This window comes from Plasmodium relictum (assembly GCF_900005765.1).
Source record: "Plasmodium relictum strain SGS1 genome assembly, chromosome: 14".
Taxonomy (NCBI): domain Eukaryota; phylum Apicomplexa; class Aconoidasida; order Haemosporida; family Plasmodiidae; genus Plasmodium; species Plasmodium relictum.
Window position 1 is genome coordinate 1570210 of NC_041692.1, and position 22733 is coordinate 1592942.

Sequence of the window (22733 nt, forward strand, 5' to 3'; positions counted from 1 at the left end):
TTTTTCTCTTAGTAAGTATACCCCTTACATAAGCATCTAAAAAATTCTACATTTTTTTTATGATTTTTTTTTTATTAATAGAAATATTCAAATAGAAAATTGCATTTTTCTATATAGTTCATTACCATAATAAATTTATTTTAATTAATTTATCAATACTTTAATTCTTATAAATTATTATTCTATCATAAATTATTAATGACTATTTTATTTTATGCTTATTATTAGATTATAAGCATGTGAATAAACTAAATTATAAATAAAAAAAAATAAAAAGTATATTTTCAATAGAGTCTTAATGTTAATAAAACAAAATACTTGTAAAAAAATTAAAAAAATATATGAAAAGAAAAGAAATGTATTGCAAATATATGATCTTATGTTTACAGGATCAGCTTTTTATTGATTTTTTTTAATTATTACCTAAAATTAATTTATAAATTAGTTACTAATTAATATAAAATATTGTACTTCTCTATTTTTCTTTAAATAAATAATAAAATAAAAGATGTTTAATTAGAACTAATGATAATAAAATAATTTTTTTGTTATCTATTTTTTTTTAAATATATATAAAATACTGAAAAATAAAAGAATTACATACATTACACACTTTTTAAAAATATACTTCAATACCTTTATTTTTAAGTTAAATTCTTTTAGTTAATTGTTTTTAACTTACCAAAAAAAATATCAATTATAAAATTTATTTTTTTCTTGTTACAGCATACAAGAAATTACTATATCTTCTTATAATTCAAAATCCTAATTCTAACAAATTTATACAGGTAAATACGAAAAAGAAATTATTGAAGTTCTTAATAAAAAACTTAAAATTATAAAAATAATTAATTTAGATATATTTTTTCTTTACATAAAAGTATCATATTATTTATATAATGAAACTTTATTCTCTAAATAAATTCATACTAAACATTCGTTCAATATCCCATAACCACTTTGCATAATCCATAAGAAAAATAATAATGAAAAAAAAAATGCAAAATAAATAACACCTATTTAAGCAATGAAGCCAAATGAAATTATAATTTTTATTTATATCCCCTATATAATTTTTTTTTTAATTATTCAAAAAATACATATTATGAGATTCCTATTTTAAAAATAAAATGTAAATATCCATTTAGTTATATTTTATTTATAATTTTTTCCAAGTTATAATATGTAAATAAAAATTTCCATATTTTATTTTAACCTTATTTTACATCATTTTATTTCTCTATTTAATTTTGTGTTTTTTATATTATTATACTTTATTTTACTTTATTTCTGGATTATTTTTTTTTAATTAATATTATTCAATTTTATTTAATATCATTTCAATTTTTCATTTTAAAATAATATGGTATATGCTTGTTACTAATGCAATATATAAGTAATTTAAAAAATAATATTATTTTTATATTGCACACGAAATTCAAATGAATAAATATTGCTGTTCATACAAAATGGAGCAATTTTTTCAATATAAAAATTATATTTATGAACAGTTTATAATTTTCTTTTTTTTTTAATATTCAATTTATTTGAAATTAACATAAATTTACAATTTATTTAAAGTTATTTTACTCTCTTTTTTTTTTTTTTTTTTCATATTGGTATTTTTTGTTAGCTCATTTTTATTAATGCAAATAAATATTTTTATTTTAAAGACAAGTTTAAAATGATAAAATATAATTTCATTTAACATACATTGTTTATTATTAAATATATAAACTTTTTGTTCAATATTTTTTCTTTAAAAATAAAAAATTTAATGTAAATTTCATAAATTAATTGTATCTTCTTGATTAAATAAATTACCATTTAATCAAACATATATATCTATATATTTTAAATATATGAAACTCCATAAAATTTATTTTATGTGGCAAGAGTATTTTTAGACTGATATATAATATTATATTTCAACTATCTCTAAAAGAAAATAAAGAAAAAATATTAATGTCATTACTTTGTCAAGTTTAATAATTTTTTTTTTCTTTTTTTTTTCATATTTATCAATAATATTTTATGCAAAGATGAAATATATTTATTAAATCATATTTATTGTAAATAATAAGATTACTTTTATAAATATATGTACATATATATATTTATATATATTACATGTTTATTAAATAGTTTGTGATTTTTTTTTTTAAAGGGATGTTTCCAAAAAGAATTGTAAGAAACAAAATAAAAAAAAAAAATAAATAATGTCAATTATTAGCAAAAGGCTAACATTTGATAAACATATTTAGTCATAAAAAAACAGTAAAGATATGAATCAAGCTTCCGTAAAATCAAAATTTAAAACAGCTGAATTCGGTAATAATGAAACTAAGGGTGTAAGGTTTATGAATAAAACAAAAAATAATCAGAATACAATAAGCAAAAATGTAACTGCGCAAAATTCGTTGTCATCACAAAAAAATACATTTACTAAAAATTCCAGTTTAAAAATGAGAACAAATAATAATTCATTAAACCATCCCCCTAAATATATCTTGAAGAATAATCAAAATTTTCCTCATAAAATTTCTCAAGCTCCTTTAACGAAAACACATAATGAATTAAGATGCGAAGAAAAAAAATTTTCTTCATTTAATACAAGAAACTCATTAAATGATGATCCCAAAAAATCTTTTATCGTTAAACCAACAGCACTAAACAAAAATGAAGAAAAATATAATGATCGAAAAAATGTAAAAAAAATTTTTAATGATAGTAATAGCGGTTTAAAGAGAAATGATAATAATACTAGATTAACTAGAATTTTTAATGCTCAATCAACGAACAATACTGCTAATAATTCCACATATAATACTGCATATAATGTTCAAAGTAAAATAGAAAATAATAAAAGTGATAATGTGAATAATTCAGAAAATTTTATACATACTTATTCTTCGCCAGCTAAAAGAAAATATGAAACCTTTGAAAATGTAAATAAAAATGATGAAAAAGATAATAGGGAAATGAAAACGCAAAATAAAAGATTTGCTCAAAAGAATTATAATCTTGATAATAATCTAAATTTAGAATGCAATAAAAATTTTAACAATAATAATATTTTAAATAACACAAGTGAAAATATGAATAGCTATAGTAAATATTCAAATGATAACTTATTTAATAAAAATAATTTAAATAACAAATTCTCAGAAAAAAATATTTCTTATAGTAAAAATAAAAATGAAACATTATTAAATAGTTCATATCCATTATTGAATCCAATTAAAACAAATGATAATTTTAATTCAAATTCACTTGGTAGAAACTACACTAATTGCGAGCGTTTGAGAAATAATAAAAATATGCTAAATGATCATAATTATGAATTAAATCAAAAACATTATTATAAGGAAAAAAATGGGAACCTTAATTTAGAAAATAATAAAAATAAAAATAATACGGAATTCATAGAACAATTTAATAACCATAAAAATGAAAATCATAACGAAGTTTATTATTTGAATGATTCTTTAATCAAAGATGATAGAAACTTGAATTATATAATAGAAACAAATAGTGAAAAAATAATAAACACAAGTAATGAAAATAATAATGATAATTTTAACTCATGTACATTTGATAGATTAAGTGAAGAAAATTTTAATTCTTACATGAAAAGAAAAATAGATAAAAATTGTGATATTACCACTAACAATATAGAAGAATTTAATATAATGAATAATAGTATCAATGAAAATGTTTCAAATAATTCCAAGAAATTTAGTAATATATTAAAAAATCATGTAGAAAAAAATAAAATGAAATTTATATTAAGTAATGAAAAAATTATGTTAAGAAATGACATAACAGAAACAAATAATATAGAATTAAAAAATTTATCGAATTCACCTTTTTCTGAAGCCAATATAAATAATAACATAGAAAATTATCAAGAAAAACATACATATTTTAAGTATAATGGAATAAATAAAGTGTCTAAAAGTTTAAATCAGAATGAACTAAGGGATATGGCAAATAAAAAAATAAATATAGATACATATAAAAGTAATGATCGTGAATATATATATTTTCAAAATATTATTAATAATATGGAAAATTGTAATAGCGTAGAAAACGACATTGATACATTATACAAACATGTTATGAACTTAAATGAATACTCATTAAACTTTAATTATGAAAATGAATGCATAAATGACATCTTAAATTTATCAAATAATGTTAATAATAATATACAAAGTATACAACAGATTATTTATAATAAAAAAAAAGTAGTTCAAGATAAAAGAAATATTGTTAATGAGGAATATGAAAATATTTGCCAGAAACTAAAAGATTGCGAATCTATATTTTGTGATACAAATGATGAAACTGGAGAAAAAAAGTTAAAGGTTTTTTATGAAATTGATGAAAAAAAAAATACATTAAAAAATAAGTATGAACTGAAAAAAATGTTATTAAAAAAAGCACAATATAAAATTGACAAGCTACAAGAATACACCGATGCTATCAAGTTTAAAACATTGGCTATTTCAAAAAGATACAAGTATATTAGGAAAATAAAATAAAATAATCATTTTTATATTCATTTTTACATATTTCCATAATTTTTTCAAAATAATTTTGAAATATTATTATTTTTAATATATATTTTTTATATGTATTCTTCATATATTTATATCCACTTATGTATATATATAATATTTATTTAAAATTTTATAGGAAAACCTTTTTATTGATTGAAGAACTTTTTCGCTTGAAAATAATAAAAGACAAAGAAAATCAACTAGAAGTTTGCTTAATACCTAAAAATACAGAAACAGATATGTGGCATCGGCTACAATTAGATAAAAATGAAATAACTTCTGATGCTTGCAATTATTTGTGGAGTCAAATAGAATCATTTGTTGATAAAGAAACATTTAATAATTACTTTTGAAAAAAATATTTCTCTTTTTTTTCTTTTTTTTTTTCTTTTATGCATATTCTTATATATAAGATAATTTTATTACTTTTCAAAAGCATTTTTAAAAATTTTATATGTTTCTTTTTTTTATTATTTATCCTTTTTGAATAACTTAATTTTTTTTTCTCTATAATATATATTTTTAATAATTTATACATTTTTTTTTTTTTTACTTTCTTTCAATTTTTATTAATTTATCTCTTTTTTTATTTTATTTTATTTTTTTTTTCTTCTATAAATTGGCATTAATTTTTGATAACTTATTAAATATATCTTTACTTATTTTTATGTAATAAAATAAAGCCTTTTCTATTTTTTTTTTTTTTCTTTTTTTGTTCAACTAATTTATGAAATTCCTCTTTCTATTATTCTGTTATAAAACTTTAAATGATATAGAAAAAAGAAAAGTTATACTGTATACATACAAAAAAAGAATAAGATAAATAAATGTACATACAATTATTAAAGCATAAAAAATAAAACTAAATATTATTATTATTCTTTTTTTTTAATACTTATTCTTTACACATGTATAAAAACAAACTGTAAAATGCTTTTATTTCACAATTATCTCAAATATTATATACACATAAAAAATTAGGAACAAATCAAATATTATCTAAAAATGATGCATATATTTCTAGCATATGCATCATATGAACACAAACATTTTTTTATTTTTTTAAAATAAAAAATATTAAGAGCAGAAAGGTTAAATATTATTAGCACTTGTAATAATAATAATAATTTATAAGAAAATTTACATTTCTTATTGAAATAATTAATATGCACTTATTTTTAAAAGGTAATCTTGTAATTTTACAGGATAAGTGTTGTCTTCTACATAAAGATCACCATTAATAAATTTTATTATAACTCTTTTGTCATTCAATAAATAGGTGTTTGTATCCACTTTCTTTATTTTAAATGGAGTATTATTTCTATTATAACAATTAAGATGCTCATACAAAGCTATATAAATTGGATCACCCTCATTTGAATTAAGAGATTCTTTTGCTCTAGTAATTTTATTTGAATTTTCTGATAAACCTAAATTTTTTTCTTTATCATTTGCCTTTCTTGGCATAAATCTAAAATTTCCTTTATTTATACTATCATTTTTTAATATGTTGACCATACCATCCTTAATGCCATCATTTCCATCAACACTTTCAATGCTACAGTTGCTAACTAATTTTCTTCTACTGTTTGTCTCCTGCAATTTTTTTATTTCTTGATCTTTTCTATATGTTTTAGCTTTTAATTCAATTATTTTTTTTTCTAACGAATTATTCTCTAAAGTCGACTTTTGTAAAAGGAAAGTAGTATTCAATAATTGTTCATTTCTGTGTATATGCTTATTTAACAATTTTCTTAAGTGATCCTCATTTTTTTTTAGTATTTTAATTTCATTATTATTTTCATATATTAATAATTTTGATTCACAATCTAGCAATTTATCTTGTAATTTTTCTATTTCACTGCATTTTTTTAAAATCTCATCATTCAAATTATTTATCTAAAAAAAAAAAAATGAAAAAAAATTTTTTTTTTTTTCGTTTGCTATGTAAAAATAAAAATGAATACAATATAAAATTGAGCTTAACATAATTAAAATATTTAAAAAAAATATAGTATAAAAAGTAACTGAAAATTAATATATGCATAATATATAAAATTAAAAAAAATTCATAATAACACATATTTTTTAAATGTTTTTCTTTTTTTTTTTTTATAATCATTACTTCATTTTTCATATTTTCCTTAGTAACAAGTATTTCATTGTAATTATTTTTTAATTTAGACATTTCGTCTATATGACTCTTTATAATATCATCTTTTTCTTTGCACATTTGATTAATAACAGAAATATAATGCCCTTTTTGTTTTTTTAAATTAAGAGAACACTCTTTTTTTAAGTTTTTTATTTTCTTTTTTATGTTAATAAAATTAATATTTTTTATTTCTAAATCAAATTTTAATCTATTCAAATCATGTATCGTTTTATTGTTTTCCTCATCCTTAACTAAAAGATTTCTATGCAATTTTTTTAACTCATTGTCTTTATTTTTTAATTCTTCTTCTAATTGTTTATAATTTATGTGCATGTTTTCTATTTCTATTTTCTGGTTATTAATTAAGGAATTATTTAAACTTAATCTATTTATCAAATCCATATTATTTTGTTTATATTTTATTATGTCTCTGTTATTATTTAATTCAATATTTTCGATAATACCTCTTAGATCAGAAATTTTTTCTTCCTTTTTTTTTAGTTCATTATTTAATTCTTTTATAATTCTTCTTTGCTTTTCAATATTTAAATCCTTTTCCTTTATGTTAATATTATTTTCTTTTAATTTCTGATTTGTTATGTTTAAGTAATTTTCTGCGTTGTAAATTTTATTATTCACATCCATTTCTAACTCTTTTTGAAAATGTTTGTATTCTTTTAGATACATGTAATTAGTTTCTATTTCTTTTTTTAATTCAACTAATTTTTCATTTTTTGCAGTATTTTCTTCAGTTAAGTAAAATATCTCCTTAGATTTTTTTTTCAATTCTTCGTTCAAAGCTGCTATTTCTTCATTTTGAGAAATAAGCATATTTTTCATTTTATTTACCAAAAAATTATCTCTATCTGTTTTTTCTAAATTATTACTATTTTCTTCTATAATATCATCTAAATTCAAAATTTTCTCTTCATTTTTTTCTTTTAACTTTAAATCTATTTCTAAAAATAAATTGAGTAAAAAAGAAAAATAATTAATAATAAGAATAATGGCATATATATATGTATATATAAGATAAATAATAAAAGTGTGTATAGTTTAAAATATTTAGATATAACATATGCCATATATACAAAAGAATAACATTCAAATAATATATATATATTTACATACCCATCTTATAAATTTCTTGATCTTTTTTATTTATTTGTAATTTTAAAAGGTCTATTAATTTAATTAAATTTTGAATTTTCATTTTCATTTTATTATCTTCTGATTTTTCTTCTTTTGTTTCATTTGAACTACTGTTATCCTCAATTAAATTAAAATTATGAATATTATCCTTGATTTTCTCATCACTATCTTCTGTTATATTATTTATATTTAGCTCATTTTTTTTAACATTACGTTTTTCATTTAATTTATCTTCTTTCACATTACCGAAAATATCATTTGTATTATTTTCAATTGAATCATTAATTAGAAATTTATTTACTATTCCATTTTCATCAATAGAGTTATTACACATTTCATTACAATTTAAATTTAATAGATCTAAATTTTCTTTTTTCATTTCTCTAAATTTTTTTTCTTCTTTTATGTTTTCCTTTAACAAAGCAAAATCATTTTTTAGATTTATCATTTCTTCGTAAACATTTTTTTTTGATAAACTATTATCAGATTGAGTTTCTGTTTGCATTACTACTAATTTATTCAAATTTTTAAAATTTGAAATATTTTTTAATAAACAATTATATTCACATATATATGTTTATCTTTGTTACTATTCGTTTCTTTTTTTTTTTAATGTAAATTAAATAATACATTGCAAAAAAAAAAAAAAAAATTAAAAAGACACTCTAAAATTATAAAGAAATATAGTTTTGATGATAGAAAAAATGTTTGATATTACATTAATACTCAGTATAATCTATAAGAAATAAAAAAAAAAAAATAAAAAAGGAAAATGAAAAAAAATAACATAAAATAGGTAAAAAAATAAAAAAATAGTTAAAATGAAAATAATAAAATCAAAACAAAAACAAAAATTAAAATATAAAATAGACAATAATTTAAAAGAAATGAGAGAACATATATTAACATAGAGAATAAGGAGATAATAAAAAATTAAAATAAAAAGTATAACTATTGAGTTAAGAAACAATGTAAAATTGAGAAATTAAAAAATTCAAATGTTAAAAAGAAAATATGAATGCAAAAAAAAGAAATACCAAAATTAAGAAAGATATAAATAGAAAATTTATATGGTATCTCCCTTATTAATGTTATTTTTTTGAATTAAAATACTTTTTTTATTTATATAAATACAAATATATTATTATTAAATGTTAATATTTTTTCTTTCTTTTTTTTTTCTTATTAACGTACTTTAATAATGGGCATTTAAAAAAAAAAAAATTGTCTTTTTTTATATTTTCAAAAATCAAAAACACTTAATACAAGAACAACAATAAAGTTTTTTCGTCGCCGCTTTTCTTTCTTTCTTAATTTTGTATTAAAAAAAATTTGCAAATAAATACATAAAAATAACAGAAAAATATATATATATGTAATCGAGACAAAAAAAAAAAAAATAAAAAATAGGGATTAAAATTTACATAATTATATATTTTAAAAAAAGAAAAAAATGTAAAATAAAAATATAAAATGTGAATATGCATAGATTTTAATTAGTAATCATTAATTAAATTTAAAGAATAACTGTTTATGTACTAAACATTAGAATTTTTTTAAATTTAAGAATCGACAAAAAAACAATATGCATTATTTTTTATAAAAAAAAAAAAAAGTTACGTAAATAACACAAGGTAAACATTAATAAACAAAAATAAAAAGATAAATAAAAAATGAAAAAAATAATTAATTTAAAAAAAAATGACTGAAAAAAATAGGAAGTTTTACTAAAAATTAAAAATTGTAAAAATTATAGTAATGTTATTTTGCTTATTCTATGCAAAATAATATTGCACTTTTTTTTTTTTGCACACATTTTTTCTATTGATTCAAGAATAAATGAAAAAAAAAAAATATTTTTTTTTACGAAGAATATATACATATTTTCATATATTTATAATTACAATAAAAAAATGAATTAAAATTCATGCGTATTCAATGTTATTATATTTATATAAGATTACTGCATTTTAAAAAATATAAAATATTTTAAAAAGAAAAAGTAAATTTTAATATTATTTATCCAAAAATAAAATTAAGTTTGATTAAATATTAGATATATACTTTTTTATAAAATATTTTCTAATAAATATTATAAAAGAGTATTTTTTTTTTTTTTCTTTTTTTTTCTCACAAAGATAATTATCTATTAATAAAATATAATTTTTTAAAAGAAAATTTAAAATAAAAGAAAATAAACTATGTGTAGGAATAATTATATGTATACACTATACAAATAAAAAAGATGAATCTAATAATGTAAAAAGATATATAATCAATAAAGAAAAAAAATTAATAATTAAAAATATTAATTTATATATAAATATTTTACACAATATTAATTTTCCTTTTTCTTAAAAAATTAATGGAAAACATAAATGCGGTACTAAAAAATAAAAAAGTAGATAAACTAAAAATCATGTAATTTTTAATTATGTACTTTCTAGTTAATTTTTTAAAAATGTCTAAAGAAAAAGTAATTTTACTTTTATTAGTTCTTAATAAACTTTGAATGTCTATTACAGAAATAGTACATTTATTTTTATATGGTAAATAATTACTTGAGTTTAATGAAACAATATTTTCATTAATATAAAAATTTAAATCATTTATTTCACTTCGTTTGTATTTAATTGGATCTGATATTTCTTTGTGCATTAAATAAAGGCAATATTTTAAATTATAATTATTAATAATTATTCTTTCCCCTATTTTATGAAAATTCAATAAATAGTTTTTATAAATTTCTTCTTTTTTTAAGATTTTAGTCATATATGTTTCTTCTTTAGAATAACCTAACTTTTTATAATATTCTCTTGTGCCAACACCAGCAATAATAGACATTTTTTTAAAATTATGGAAATAAGAAATAATTTCTGCAACTAAAACTAGACATTTTCCCAATCCTTTATGTTGAATAAAATTTAATTCGTCTTTGAAATCATCATGTTTTAGTAGTGATCCATATACATGTAATTCTCTGATCAAAGCTGAATTTTCTAAACATTTAAAAGGTCTGTCATCACAAAAATTATTTTTAGTTCTTAATCGTAATCTTAAGAAACCTAACAAAGCATATGTATTATCATAATCATCATCATAATTAACATTAGATTTTTTTTCATTATCATCATGATTTGATTTTTCTGATTTATTATCATTAGAAATATTACCATTTTTGATACTAAAGTTTATTTCATTTTCATTTTTATAGGTATTATTTCTTTTATTATCAAATAAAAATTTTTCTTTATTTTTATTATTATCAGTGTAAATGTGGCGACTATAGCTTTTTTCTTCATTCATATTTGATTTGTTTTTCTTTTTATTCTTATTTCTTTTCTTTGATCTACAATTTCTTTCTGAATCTTTAAGAACTTTTTTTCCTTGAAATGTAATAAAAAATTCATCACCTCCTAAAGTTGGGTATTTATAAATTTTTAAAAAAATAGAATCCTTACTTTTTTCAATTTCTTGATTTTTTATTTCTTTACATCTTATGCATTGGCAAAAAATGTTCCTTATGTTCATTTCATGAGCTATCAGTTGTCTCATATTAGTAATATTATTACCAGCAATAATAGAAGGGTTTGGAATGTCTCTAATAACTCTATTTAATCTTATCCAAGGATGAATAGATTTTTTTACAAGAAGAATCAAACATATTAATAAATTTTTATCATTTTCAAAATAAGGTTTATACTCATTATTATTATACCATTTTTCAATTTTAGTGAAAGGAGTAACCTCACATGGGTAAATTTTCCACTGATCTGCTTGTAAATCAGTTGAACTTAAAACGTATTTAAACATATCAATATCTTTATATACATTCGAATATGGTAGATCAGGCATTAAATGAATATCTACTTTAAATCCATTTTCTTTTAACAAATATATAGCTCGTATACAATCTTTTAAATTACATTGTCTATTTACTTTCTTTAAAATAAAATCATCAGTATGTTGAATACCTAATTGGACTCTTGTACAACCATAATATCTCAATCTCAATAATTCATTTTTATTTATTTGATCAGGTCTTGTTTCTAAAGTTAATCCTATTATTCTGCAATTACTCTGTTCATTTATTTCTTGCTCTTCCTTTAAACTTAATTTTTTTCTTCTATTTTTTAAAACAGGATAAATATTTGCTGCATAATATACATCTCTTATAAATTCTTCTTGATATTCCACATCATAACAACTCCAGGTTCCACCTAAAACCAACACTTCAATTTTATCAGGAACATGACCATTATTTACTAAAGTAGTAGTTCTATTAAAAAATTGACAAATTACATCAAAATTATTTTGATTGGCTCTTAAAATAGCTGGTTCAGTTGATAAATAAGATCTCGGTTGATTTGGTTCATTAGGGCAATAATGGCAATCATACTTACAACTAAATCTATGTGGATGAGTTATTAAAGTTATTACCAATACACCACTATTTGATCTAACTCCTTTACGTTTATTTATTTGTAAAAAATGAACACTTTCTATATCTAAATCTTTATAATTTTTCATCTCTTTAGTTATTATCATTTTGTTTACATTTTCCATAACGAATTTGACATCCTTTCCTTTTTTATTTATTGTTACGTCCTCTTCATTATTTTCATCATCGCCACATTTTTCAATTTTACTTAAGTTCTTATCATTATAACTCATATTTTCAAATTCTTTTAAATTTTTATCATCATTATTTGCATTTTCATCTTTTTCTAAATTTTTATTATCATTATCATTTCTAGTTCCTTTTAAATTGTTTATATTCATGTCATTTTCGTTGGTTATATCTTTGTTTTTATTATTCAATGTTTGTAAATAATAATATTGCAAAGCAACACTGATTTGATGCTTAGATGGACTAACCTTATATTTTTTTCTTAATTGTATACATAGTTCTTGATACTGCGTTTCTGTTTTTATGTTACTTCTATTTAACCATAGTTCTTCAGCAAATTTTTTAAAACTCTCATTTTTTAAAATATCATCATAATAATTTTCATTATATTTATAAAAAAATTCATTCATAGTAGAAGAATAACACTCATAATGCCTTAATTCATTTTTATTTTTTATTTTTTTTTTAAACTTTTCAAAATTGGTTGGTTCGTAACAATATATTTTTGGGTATATATTATTTTCTTCATACTCTAATGGATAATTTCTTTTTATGATATCGTTTATATAATAATAATCTTTCTCATTGTTATTTACTTTCTTTTCTTCACAAATGGTATCATCATCACTTATTTCATCTAGAATTTCATCGACATAATTTTTTTTATCCACTATGTCATATAAATGTTTATCTTCATTTTTCATAAACTCTTCCATTTGCATATTTTCATATATTATCTTCATTATTCTTTTTTATTTTTTTTATTATATTTATCATATTTTTTTATATAAAAATTTTTCTTTTACAATAATTATATATATTATTAAAACTTACGACTAAAATTTATACATATAAATGTTCAATATTTTTTTTTATAATTATTGTGTTGCTTTATATGATAAAAATTCTTTTTCTCAAATACCAATATAAAATTTAAAAAATATCAACAAATTAATTATATATATATATCAAATGAAAAAAAAAATTTTAATATAATATATATATTATTCATAAGTAATACAATGTAAAATCAAAAGAATATTTAGATGAAATCACATCATATAATATAAAATTTGTAGGAATTCATCCATTTTATCTGTTTTTTTTTTTTTTTTTTTGATTCTTTTTAAGTTTACTAATATTCTTTAAACTGGAAAAGTTAAAAATTATTCAACAAAATTATTTCATAAGAAAATAGATACTATTTTTTTATTATTTTTTTTTTTTAAGTCGATTTATACATACAAAAATTTTTTTCCTTCAAAAAAAAACAAGAAACTTGTATGTACAAAAATTTATATTTACTTATCTATATACATACATATATGTATATATATAATTTTGTTGAATGATTTTTATGAATTTATTAAAAAATATACAATTATAGTGCTTTATTCGTAAGTTATTCAGTATCTTTTATATTATTTTATTTTTTATTTTTTATATTTTTATTTTTGTTTTTTTTTTTTTTATTTGTTTTTACCCGAACGTGCTCATATGTTAGTAAATTATTTTAGATTAAAACTTAGAAGATGCAACAATAATTTAAATAGCTTCAAAAGTTTTTATAGGTATATAAGTGATGATATAAAAGAAGAAATTATAACACATAGTTATAGCAAAAAAGAATATGAAAACAATATAGATATATCAGAACAATGTAAAAATTATATAGATTTAAAACAAAAAATATTTTACGATTATTTATCTAAAAAAACTATATTAACATTCCCAAATAAAAAAAAAATAAAAGATACTAAAAAAGGTAATGATGATGAAAAAAAATTAAACGAAAATGAAAGCTTAGTCGAACATAAAAATAGAGAAAAAGAAGAAATTTGCGAAAATTATGAAAACATATCTATAGAATATTTAAGTGAATATAAAAAATGGAATAAGATAGTAAATAAAAATGAAAAAGTTCAAGAAGATGAAAAAAATAAAATAAGTAATCAAAAAGTAAAAAAAAGAGATGACATTACTTTAAAAAAAATAGGAAAAGAGAAAATAGATGTAGACATTGAAAATTCTAAAAAAGGTTATTCTGATGGAATAAAAGCAGAATCATATACAAATAATAATGAATTAAAAATAAAGCATGCTGAAAACTGTGAAATACCTAATGAAATTTTTTTAAGTACTAATAGCTTACCAAGTACTATTAGCAATGATTTAGCTAATATATATATAGATAATAGCAAATATTTTAACTTTAGTGATAAGCAAAGAGAAATTAAAGAAATGAAATTAAGTCAGTACTGTTCTAATTATGGCATATGTAGTTCCAGATTTGCATTTAATAATTTAAAAAATGGGATTTTAAAAGTTAATGATAAAATAATTTATGAAAATGTTAGTGTTTGTTTGGATAAAGATAAAATTGAACTAACAAAGAGAGGAAAAGAATTACTTAAGAATAAAATAACAATTATTATAAATAAGCCTAAACATTATTTATCCCTGTCAACAGATATTAAATCAAATAAAAAACTTCTGGTCAGGAATTTAATAAGAAATGAAAATAAATTCATAGAAGAAGATCATAAATGTATGAGTTATTTTATTTATAAAAATGTAAACATTGAAAAAGTCAATAATTTGTATGTATGTGGTAGATTAGATGCTAATTCCAGTGGCTTACTGATTTACACGCAGAATACTTTATCAAATAATTATTTATTAAATAAATATAAATATAAAATTGAAAAGGAATATGTAATTAAAACATATAACGAAATAAAAGAAATAAATTTAAAGTTATTACAGCAAAATTTATATATTGATGGTAAACTAATTTATAAATGTCACATAAAATATATAGATAGTTTTACACTTATAATTAAATTATATCAAGGCTTTCATAAAATAATAAGAAAAATTTGCTTACTATCCAATATTAAAATTAAATCTTTGCATAGAGTAAGGATAGGAAACATTCATATAAATAACTTACCTTTAGGAAAATGGAGATTTCTTATGCCCAATGAATCTTTTTTTTAAAATTTTTAAGAGAATAAAATATTTTATTCTAAATTAACTCAACTTTTCATTATATCACTTTAAAAAATTGCATCACATAATTTTATATAAAATTATTATCTTTTGCTTTTTAAAGTTAATTTTTTTTTTTTTTTTTTTCCTTTTTTTTCGTTTACTTAAATCACTACAACTATGTTCTTTATTTTTATTTATTTCTTTTTCAACATGGCAAATACAATGTAGACATTCAAAATTTTGTTTATTTTTTTTAAAATAATATACATTTTTTTTTTTTTAATAATTTTTATATTTATTAAAATTCATTTTTTAAAGCATTTTTATTAATATATAATAATTAAAAACATTTTTTTTTTTTTTATAAGATACATTTATTGATCTTTAATTCATAAGAATTTTCTTTTTCTATTGATAGAGATAATGGAATGCGTACATATTTTTAATCGAATATTTTTAAAATAATTTTTTTTTATTAACTTGATTTTTATTTAAATTTATAAAGATTTAGGAGTTAAAAATTAACAGTACAATAAAAATATGAATATTTATAAAAATTAAAAAAACTATTGTTTAAAAAGAATAAAAATAAATAAATAAATATATATATGTAAGTATATATGTATGTATATGAATGAAAAATAGTACTTTTTGATGAAAAGTGAGCATGTTTAATATATATTTTCGTAATTTTTCTAAAAAAGCTGGTTGGTCTTGGCTAAAAAATAGAAGAGGAAGAAAAAAAATTATTTCTATTGTGTACCCGCCTAAAGAAAGAAGTAAAATAATAAAATTAAATGATGAAAGTGATAAATTAATTTTTGTGAGTAATGGAAAATTAAGAAATAATTTCTTATCTACTGTAAAAAATATGAAAGAAACAAAATGTGTTATAAAAAATAATTTAATTTATACACCATGTTTAGTTATATCTAAAGCTAAATGTCATACACTTTTAGAAATATTGACGTATGATGAAATTTTACATTTAGAAAAATTGTCACCACATATTTTAAAATGCTTTGAAGAAGCTGAAAAGAAATTAGAGCAAGAAAAGGAAAATAATATATTAAAAAAACATGAAGCACTAAAATTTAAATTAATTAAATAAAATTTTAATCAGTAAAAATAAAAATATATTTAAAATTCTTATTAAATATATATTAAATAAAATATTCATTTTTATTGTTACACAACTTTTTTGTGTATAACTATCACCTATATTATAAATATTAAAATAACTCTTAGTTTCTATTGCTCATTTTTTTTATTTTTTATATCTGTAATCTTATATATATTGTTTATTTAATGTTTTAAGAATTTATTTTAGATATTTTTTCGAGAGATGGCATTTTATTAAAATCTGGTGATAAATATTTTGTTTGCTTCTCTTCAAAAAAAAAAGTATCTTCATTTTTATTATGAAGCGCTAAATTTGGTTTAATTGTGTTCCTTTTTTTAATTTCTTTAAAGGAAGACTCATTTTTAAAAAAGGAATTAGATGATGAATCAGAGGAAGAGGTAGAGTTAGAAGAACAAGGATATGAAGATGAAGATGAACAATGTAAATGGTTTTTGTAACTATCACTGAATACATTTAGACTATCTTCTTTGAAACATTCATTTTCAATAATTTTATTTTTTTTATAATTTTTTTTTCTCATTTTCACATGCAATTCTCCAGTATACTTTTTTCTGACAATTTTAGTAAAATCTGTTAAAATAGGATCATTTAATTTTATTTGAAACAATTTGTTTTTAATTACACATCTGACATAATTTACATTTATATCTATTTTAATTAAAGAATTGCACAAATATTTTGGTAAAAACAATTTTAAAAATGTAAATTTTTTATTTGAATATTCATCGAATACGAATTTGTAATGACCTAAGACAATTAAAAAAATAAAAAAAATAAAATTAATATGATGAAATATTATTTTCATTCTTTTTTTCCTCATTTAAAAATTTTCTTTTCCATAATAATATTTTTTATCTTTATCATGCTAATTTTTTTTTTTTTATTTTTATTAAAAATGTTAACAGACCTTCATTACATTGACGAATTTCTCCTTCATCAGTATAAATTGGTAAAATATCTTTTTTATCTTTTTCTTTATTTTCATTTTTTTTTTTTTCAAGTTCATTTTCTTTTTCTATTTCTTCATAAATCATTATTCTATTATTAATAGAATCAAAACTGTCTTTTTCTTTCAATTTATACATTTTTATTTCTTCTTCAAGTGACTCTAAAACAATTTTATGAATTTGTTTTGATTTTATTTTATCTGACATTAGTATATCACAACCATCTAGAACTTCTAGTTGTTCTAATTTAAATATGATAAAGAATTTCAAATACTTCCAATTAGAGCAAGGATTACCCATTAAATATAATTCTTTTAAATTTTCATTATTTTTTAAATTATTTATAGATTTCTCAATTGTTGAAATATCAATAAAATTTAGTGTTAAATCAAGCTTAGACAAAAAAAGAAAAAATTAAGATGCTGTATATATTTATGTTATAAAACATACTTGTAACACATGCATATATATCAATTTTTTTTTTTTTTTTTTACCTTCCTTAATGATTCACATTTTTCTAAATTTTCTATAACAGTGATATTATTCAAAGCTAAATTTAAATATTCTAATTTTTTCAACTGATTTAAATTTTCAATTTTTTCTATTAAGTTACTTTGTAGCAATAATATTTTTAAATTTTTACAATGAATATTTATAAATTCAATTTTCCTAATTTGTAATTGATGCAAAGCTATTTCCTCTAATTCTTCAATCAGTCCTTCATTGTGTTCACTTTTTTTTTTAATTAAATCCAAATCTATCCTCATTTTCTTTTTTTAATATTTCTATAAAATTTGATTTTAATGTTTATTTTTTATTTTATTAATCAAGTATGGATAAAAAGAAAAAAATATACATATTCTATTTTTTTTTTTTTTCTATAGAAACTATTGGCATATTTCAGCCTACATTGATAATATATGCATCATTTTTCTCCTTTTTTCAACGTAACTTTTTTTTGTCTTTATAAAATACATCAGTAATTTTTAAAGTTCTTAAAATATCATAATTTTCTGAAAAAATAAAAAATTTTATTTTACTTTTTTTCTTTTTTTTTTTTTACATAAATGTATAAAATACCAAAATTGCATTTTACTGAATTTTTTTTTTCTCTTTTTTCTTTTTTTTATATTTAAATATAACGAAATAGAGTAATTTGTTTCTAAGTGTTTTTTTTTTTTTTTCCTATATTAAGCTTCATTTTACAATTTTTTTTGTTTTCTGTAATGTATTGTTATGATTTATATGTTTCCTTTATTAAACAAGAAGTTCAACAAAACTATGCTATTTTATTTGTTTATTATTAATTTTATTTATTTTTTTTTTTATTTTTTTTAAGTAATAAAAATAATAAAAAGAAATATAATAAAAAACTACAAAATAATTTATTAAATATAAATATATTATATAAATGATATGTCGAAGAAGGTTGAATATATTCACCGACCTATTCATAAAAAGAAAAGTACAAACTTTTATTCCTAAATATGAAGGAAATGTAATAGATAAATATGAAGACCTAAACTTTTTAGATAATGAAATAAAACATAATATACATAAATTAAAATGTATAGAGCAAAAGAAAATTAAAAATGATCGTATTATATATAAAAAAATATTAAAAGATCTTCTTAAAGAAAAGGAAAATTTTGTTGCTGATGAACTAGTTCAATTTTTCTATATACTAATATATAATGATTTATATTACTTAGATATATGTTCTAACTTTTTTACATATTTTTACAATAATTATATATTTTCAAGAAATTATTTTAACAACATAAACGTAAATAATATTATCCATATTATATATTCCTATTATTTATTCGAAAGTTATCATTTTTTAACAGTGAAGAATAATTTATTTAACTTAAATGATAAAATTGATCAACAAAATAAGTTAAAAAATGAAAATAATAAAATTATTAATTTGAAATTCAATCACTTAGATGATTCTAAATCAAATCCAAATGTTAATGATGATGTTTATTCAAAATTAGACATTTATATGAAAAAGAATAAAAATGAGCAAAATGATTATATAAATATGAATAGATACAATGAATATTATAACAATAATACTTATGGCAGTTTTCATATATTTAATTATTATTCAACCTTTATCCATTTCAATATAGATTATATAAATAATAATCACTTGATAAAAATATTACTAGTTCTTTCTCAATTTGTCTATAATACATCAATAAGCTCTTTTTTTGAAAATAAATGTAAAGATAAAATTTTTAATGTTTCTTCTAATAATGAATTAAAAAATATTGAAAAAAATTTATTTCCATTGATTGAATCATTTATACAAAAAATTGATATAAAAAAAGATATTAAGAAATCCTATTCACCAGAAACAATAAATGAAAAAGAAGTTAAAAAAAAAAAAGAAAGATATATGAATTTAATTGATAATTCTTACAAAAATTTTATTTATATAGATAGTGATTTAAATGATCATAAATTAATATGTCTATTTTTTTATGTTTTATCTAACATATTTCACCCAATATCTACAAACTTCTTTTTTTCAAGAGAGGATTATCTTTCCTGTGAAATTTTATCAGATTATCCGTTTAATAAACTAAATGAAGAAGGAAAATCAGGAATAAAAAATGACCCTAGTTATTTATGTACTTCCTTAGAAAATTTAAATACAAATGATAAAATAAATTTACCAATAATTAAAGTATTTATTAATCACTATAATAAGCTAGAAATGCGTAATGAGTTTTATAAAAATACTGATAAAGAAAAATCTAGTATTCAAAATTTTATAATTTATAAAAATAATATATTAAAAAATATTAAAAAATATGTATATTTAGATTCTATATATAATCTAGATATGCATTATAAATTAATATTCTTTAAGGCAGTTTATTCTCTCAATTTTTTTAATTTTCCTTTACTAAAATATATATATTTGATACATTATTATCAACAAAATAATAATATTGATAATTTTGATTATTACGACAATTTACATTTTCATAATTTTCAAAATATTCATATCCAGTACAACCAGAGTAGTAATGATCAAAAAGAAAATAATCAAGCAGAAATTGTTCAGAATAAATTAAATCAAGATGAGATAAATGAAGAATTAAATGATAAAAAGAATTATGATAATATTTTAAGAAATAAATTAAGAGAAATTTCAAAAAAATGTGATATTTTTAATAATGCATATATAAATTTACTAAATGAAATTGAAAATAATATAAAAAATAACTCAACTGAACAAATAATAAATACGTTATTACATATGCATTTACTTAGATTTATTGATAACCATTTTATAATTCTCATAATATCAAAATTGTGCAACAGTACTGATAAATTAAGAAATGAACACAAAAAAAAAATTAACACTATAATTACGTCACTGCTAATATTTTTATCAACTCATATTCATTTCAGTAACTTATCATTTTTAAAATGCTACAGTCATATCAATATTTTTAATCATATATACTATAATAACAATATATACATGAGACATTTAAAAAAATTATACGATTTCATATTACTTATGTATAATAAAAAAATATTTAAAAGAAAAAGAAAAGAATTATTATCTTGGACAAATTATAAATGCATATGATATATATATATACAGAGAGAGAGAATTATAATTAATGCTATGTAAAATTATTAAAATTTTCGATTTCATGAATAATTAAATTTAGTTATTTTATTTTTCATGTGATTTGTTATTACTTTAATAATTAAATTGTTTATTAGAAGAATCTAATTCATTTAAATATTGTTACACTAAATGTTTATCAATATTTTTAATTTTATTTGATTATATTAAATTATTAATTTTTTTTTTTTTGAACAAAAAACATAAATAATTTCTTTAAATATACATATGAAAAATAAATCTACATATCATTTATAATAAGATTAATATTATAAACTTTAATTTTTATTTTCAAATTTACATTATTTATATTTTTTTATTATAATGTTTTTCTATAATTTTAGTAAATTTAAACTATACTTTCTAAAGTATCCTGCATTTAACGTATATAGATTATTAAATTTGCTCAAACTAAAGTTATTAAATTAATTTTTAATTATTTTTAATTTTTATGTTTTTTTTTTTTTTTATTCTATAATTCTTTTATAAATGTATAGATATAGGTAAATATTCTGTTTTACATATTTAAAAAAACATAAATTTTAATCTTAAATACATTATTAAAATTTCATTAATTTCATTATTTTTTTTTTTCTTCTAGTAAAATAATTTTATTTATTAAAAAAAAAAAAATATTTATTTGTCTTTCTAAAATGAGTACTATAAATAGTCAATATTTATATTATTTTGAAAAATGATAATTTTACATATATATATGTAAATAATGTATTATTTTGAAAATAAAAAGATTTTCTTAAATAAATTTATAATATTTTTATTTATTTATTTTTATATCAAAATTAATCTGATACATAAATTATTAAAAAACTAATTTTCTTTATTTTTATGTTCATTTTTGTTAATTATGTAACTTGTATTAGCTATTAATATTTGTTCTAGGTTGTTAAAAACTCATTCTGAATCTTTAATACTGATTATTTATTTTTTTTACAGAACATTTAGTTTTTAAAAAATTTATTTTATATATTATTTCATATTATTTGGTAATTTTTTTTTTTAAATGATGCAACTTTTAAATATAACCTTTCTCAAATTTTAGTTAAATTTATCTTAATATAAAAATATGCAATATTTATTAGGTATATGCATGGAATTAGACATATCATTTACTATTTTTTTTTTTTTTTTGTATGAAATAAAAACTTATAAAAAATACAGTGCCATGATTTTCAATATATTTATTTACTTGTATGTTTTCTTTTAAATTTTATTACAAAAAAAATTTATTTTTTTTTAATTTAATTTACTTTTTCATAAAACTTTTATTTTATTTGATATCTTGTTTATTTTACTATAAACTTTTATATATTCTGCACCTTTATGAAAATGTTATATTTTTTTGAGAAATAGAAATAAACTTGTAATTTCTTTATACAAAATATTACTTTGTATTTATTTATGGAATACTTAGTATTTTAATAATTATAAAATACGTTTCTTCGTTATTTTTGCACATTAAAAATACTT

General features: G+C 17.9%; 7 protein-coding genes across 7 annotated transcripts; 4 read left to right on the forward strand and 3 right to left on the reverse strand.

Moving 5' to 3' along the window:
- Nucleotides 1-2285: 2285 nt before the first annotated feature.
- PRELSG_1443200 (cyclin related protein, putative) lies at nt 2286-4918 on the forward strand (the record flags this gene model as incomplete). The annotated part of the gene is made up of 2 exons (XM_028679512.1): nt 2286-4525; nt 4702-4918. The coding sequence occupies 2 exons, from the start codon at nt 2286-2288 to the stop codon at nt 4916-4918; spliced, it is 2457 nt and encodes an 818-aa protein (XP_028535218.1).
- An 808-nt stretch (nt 4919-5726) lies between these two features.
- On the reverse strand, nt 5727-8377 carry PRELSG_1443300 (conserved Plasmodium protein, unknown function; the record flags this gene model as incomplete). The annotated part of the gene is made up of 3 exons (XM_028679513.1): nt 5727-6464; nt 6691-7679; nt 7852-8377. 3 exons carry the CDS (start codon nt 8375-8377, stop codon nt 5727-5729), a joined length of 2253 nt encoding a protein of 750 aa, XP_028535219.1.
- Nucleotides 8378-10200: 1823 nt separating this feature from the next.
- PRELSG_1443400 (histone S-adenosyl methyltransferase, putative) lies at nt 10201-13245 on the reverse strand (the record flags this gene model as incomplete). Its single annotated transcript, XM_028679514.1, has 1 exon — nt 10201-13245. The coding sequence occupies one exon, from the start codon at nt 13243-13245 to the stop codon at nt 10201-10203; it is 3045 nt and encodes a 1014-aa protein (XP_028535220.1).
- Nucleotides 13246-13999: 754 nt separating this feature from the next.
- Nucleotides 14000-15502, forward strand: PRELSG_1443500 (RNA pseudouridylate synthase, putative; the record flags this gene model as incomplete). Its single annotated transcript, XM_028679515.1, has 1 exon — nt 14000-15502. The coding sequence occupies one exon, from the start codon at nt 14000-14002 to the stop codon at nt 15500-15502; it is 1503 nt and encodes a 500-aa protein (XP_028535221.1).
- Nucleotides 15503-16163: 661 nt separating this feature from the next.
- Nucleotides 16164-16607, forward strand: PRELSG_1443600 (conserved Plasmodium protein, unknown function; the record flags this gene model as incomplete). Its single annotated transcript, XM_028679516.1, has 1 exon — nt 16164-16607. The coding sequence occupies one exon, from the start codon at nt 16164-16166 to the stop codon at nt 16605-16607; it is 444 nt and encodes a 147-aa protein (XP_028535222.1).
- Nucleotides 16608-16809: 202 nt separating this feature from the next.
- On the reverse strand, nt 16810-18354 carry LRR13 (leucine-rich repeat protein, putative; the record flags this gene model as incomplete). The annotated part of the gene is made up of 3 exons (XM_028679517.1): nt 16810-17387; nt 17548-17980; nt 18082-18354. 3 exons carry the CDS (start codon nt 18352-18354, stop codon nt 16810-16812), a joined length of 1284 nt encoding a protein of 427 aa, XP_028535223.1.
- A 644-nt stretch (nt 18355-18998) lies between these two features.
- PRELSG_1443800 (conserved Plasmodium protein, unknown function) lies at nt 18999-21203 on the forward strand (the record flags this gene model as incomplete). The annotated part of the gene is made up of 1 exon (XM_028679518.1): nt 18999-21203. One exon carries the CDS (start codon nt 18999-19001, stop codon nt 21201-21203), a length of 2205 nt encoding a protein of 734 aa, XP_028535224.1.
- Nucleotides 21204-22733: the final 1530 nt, after the last annotated feature.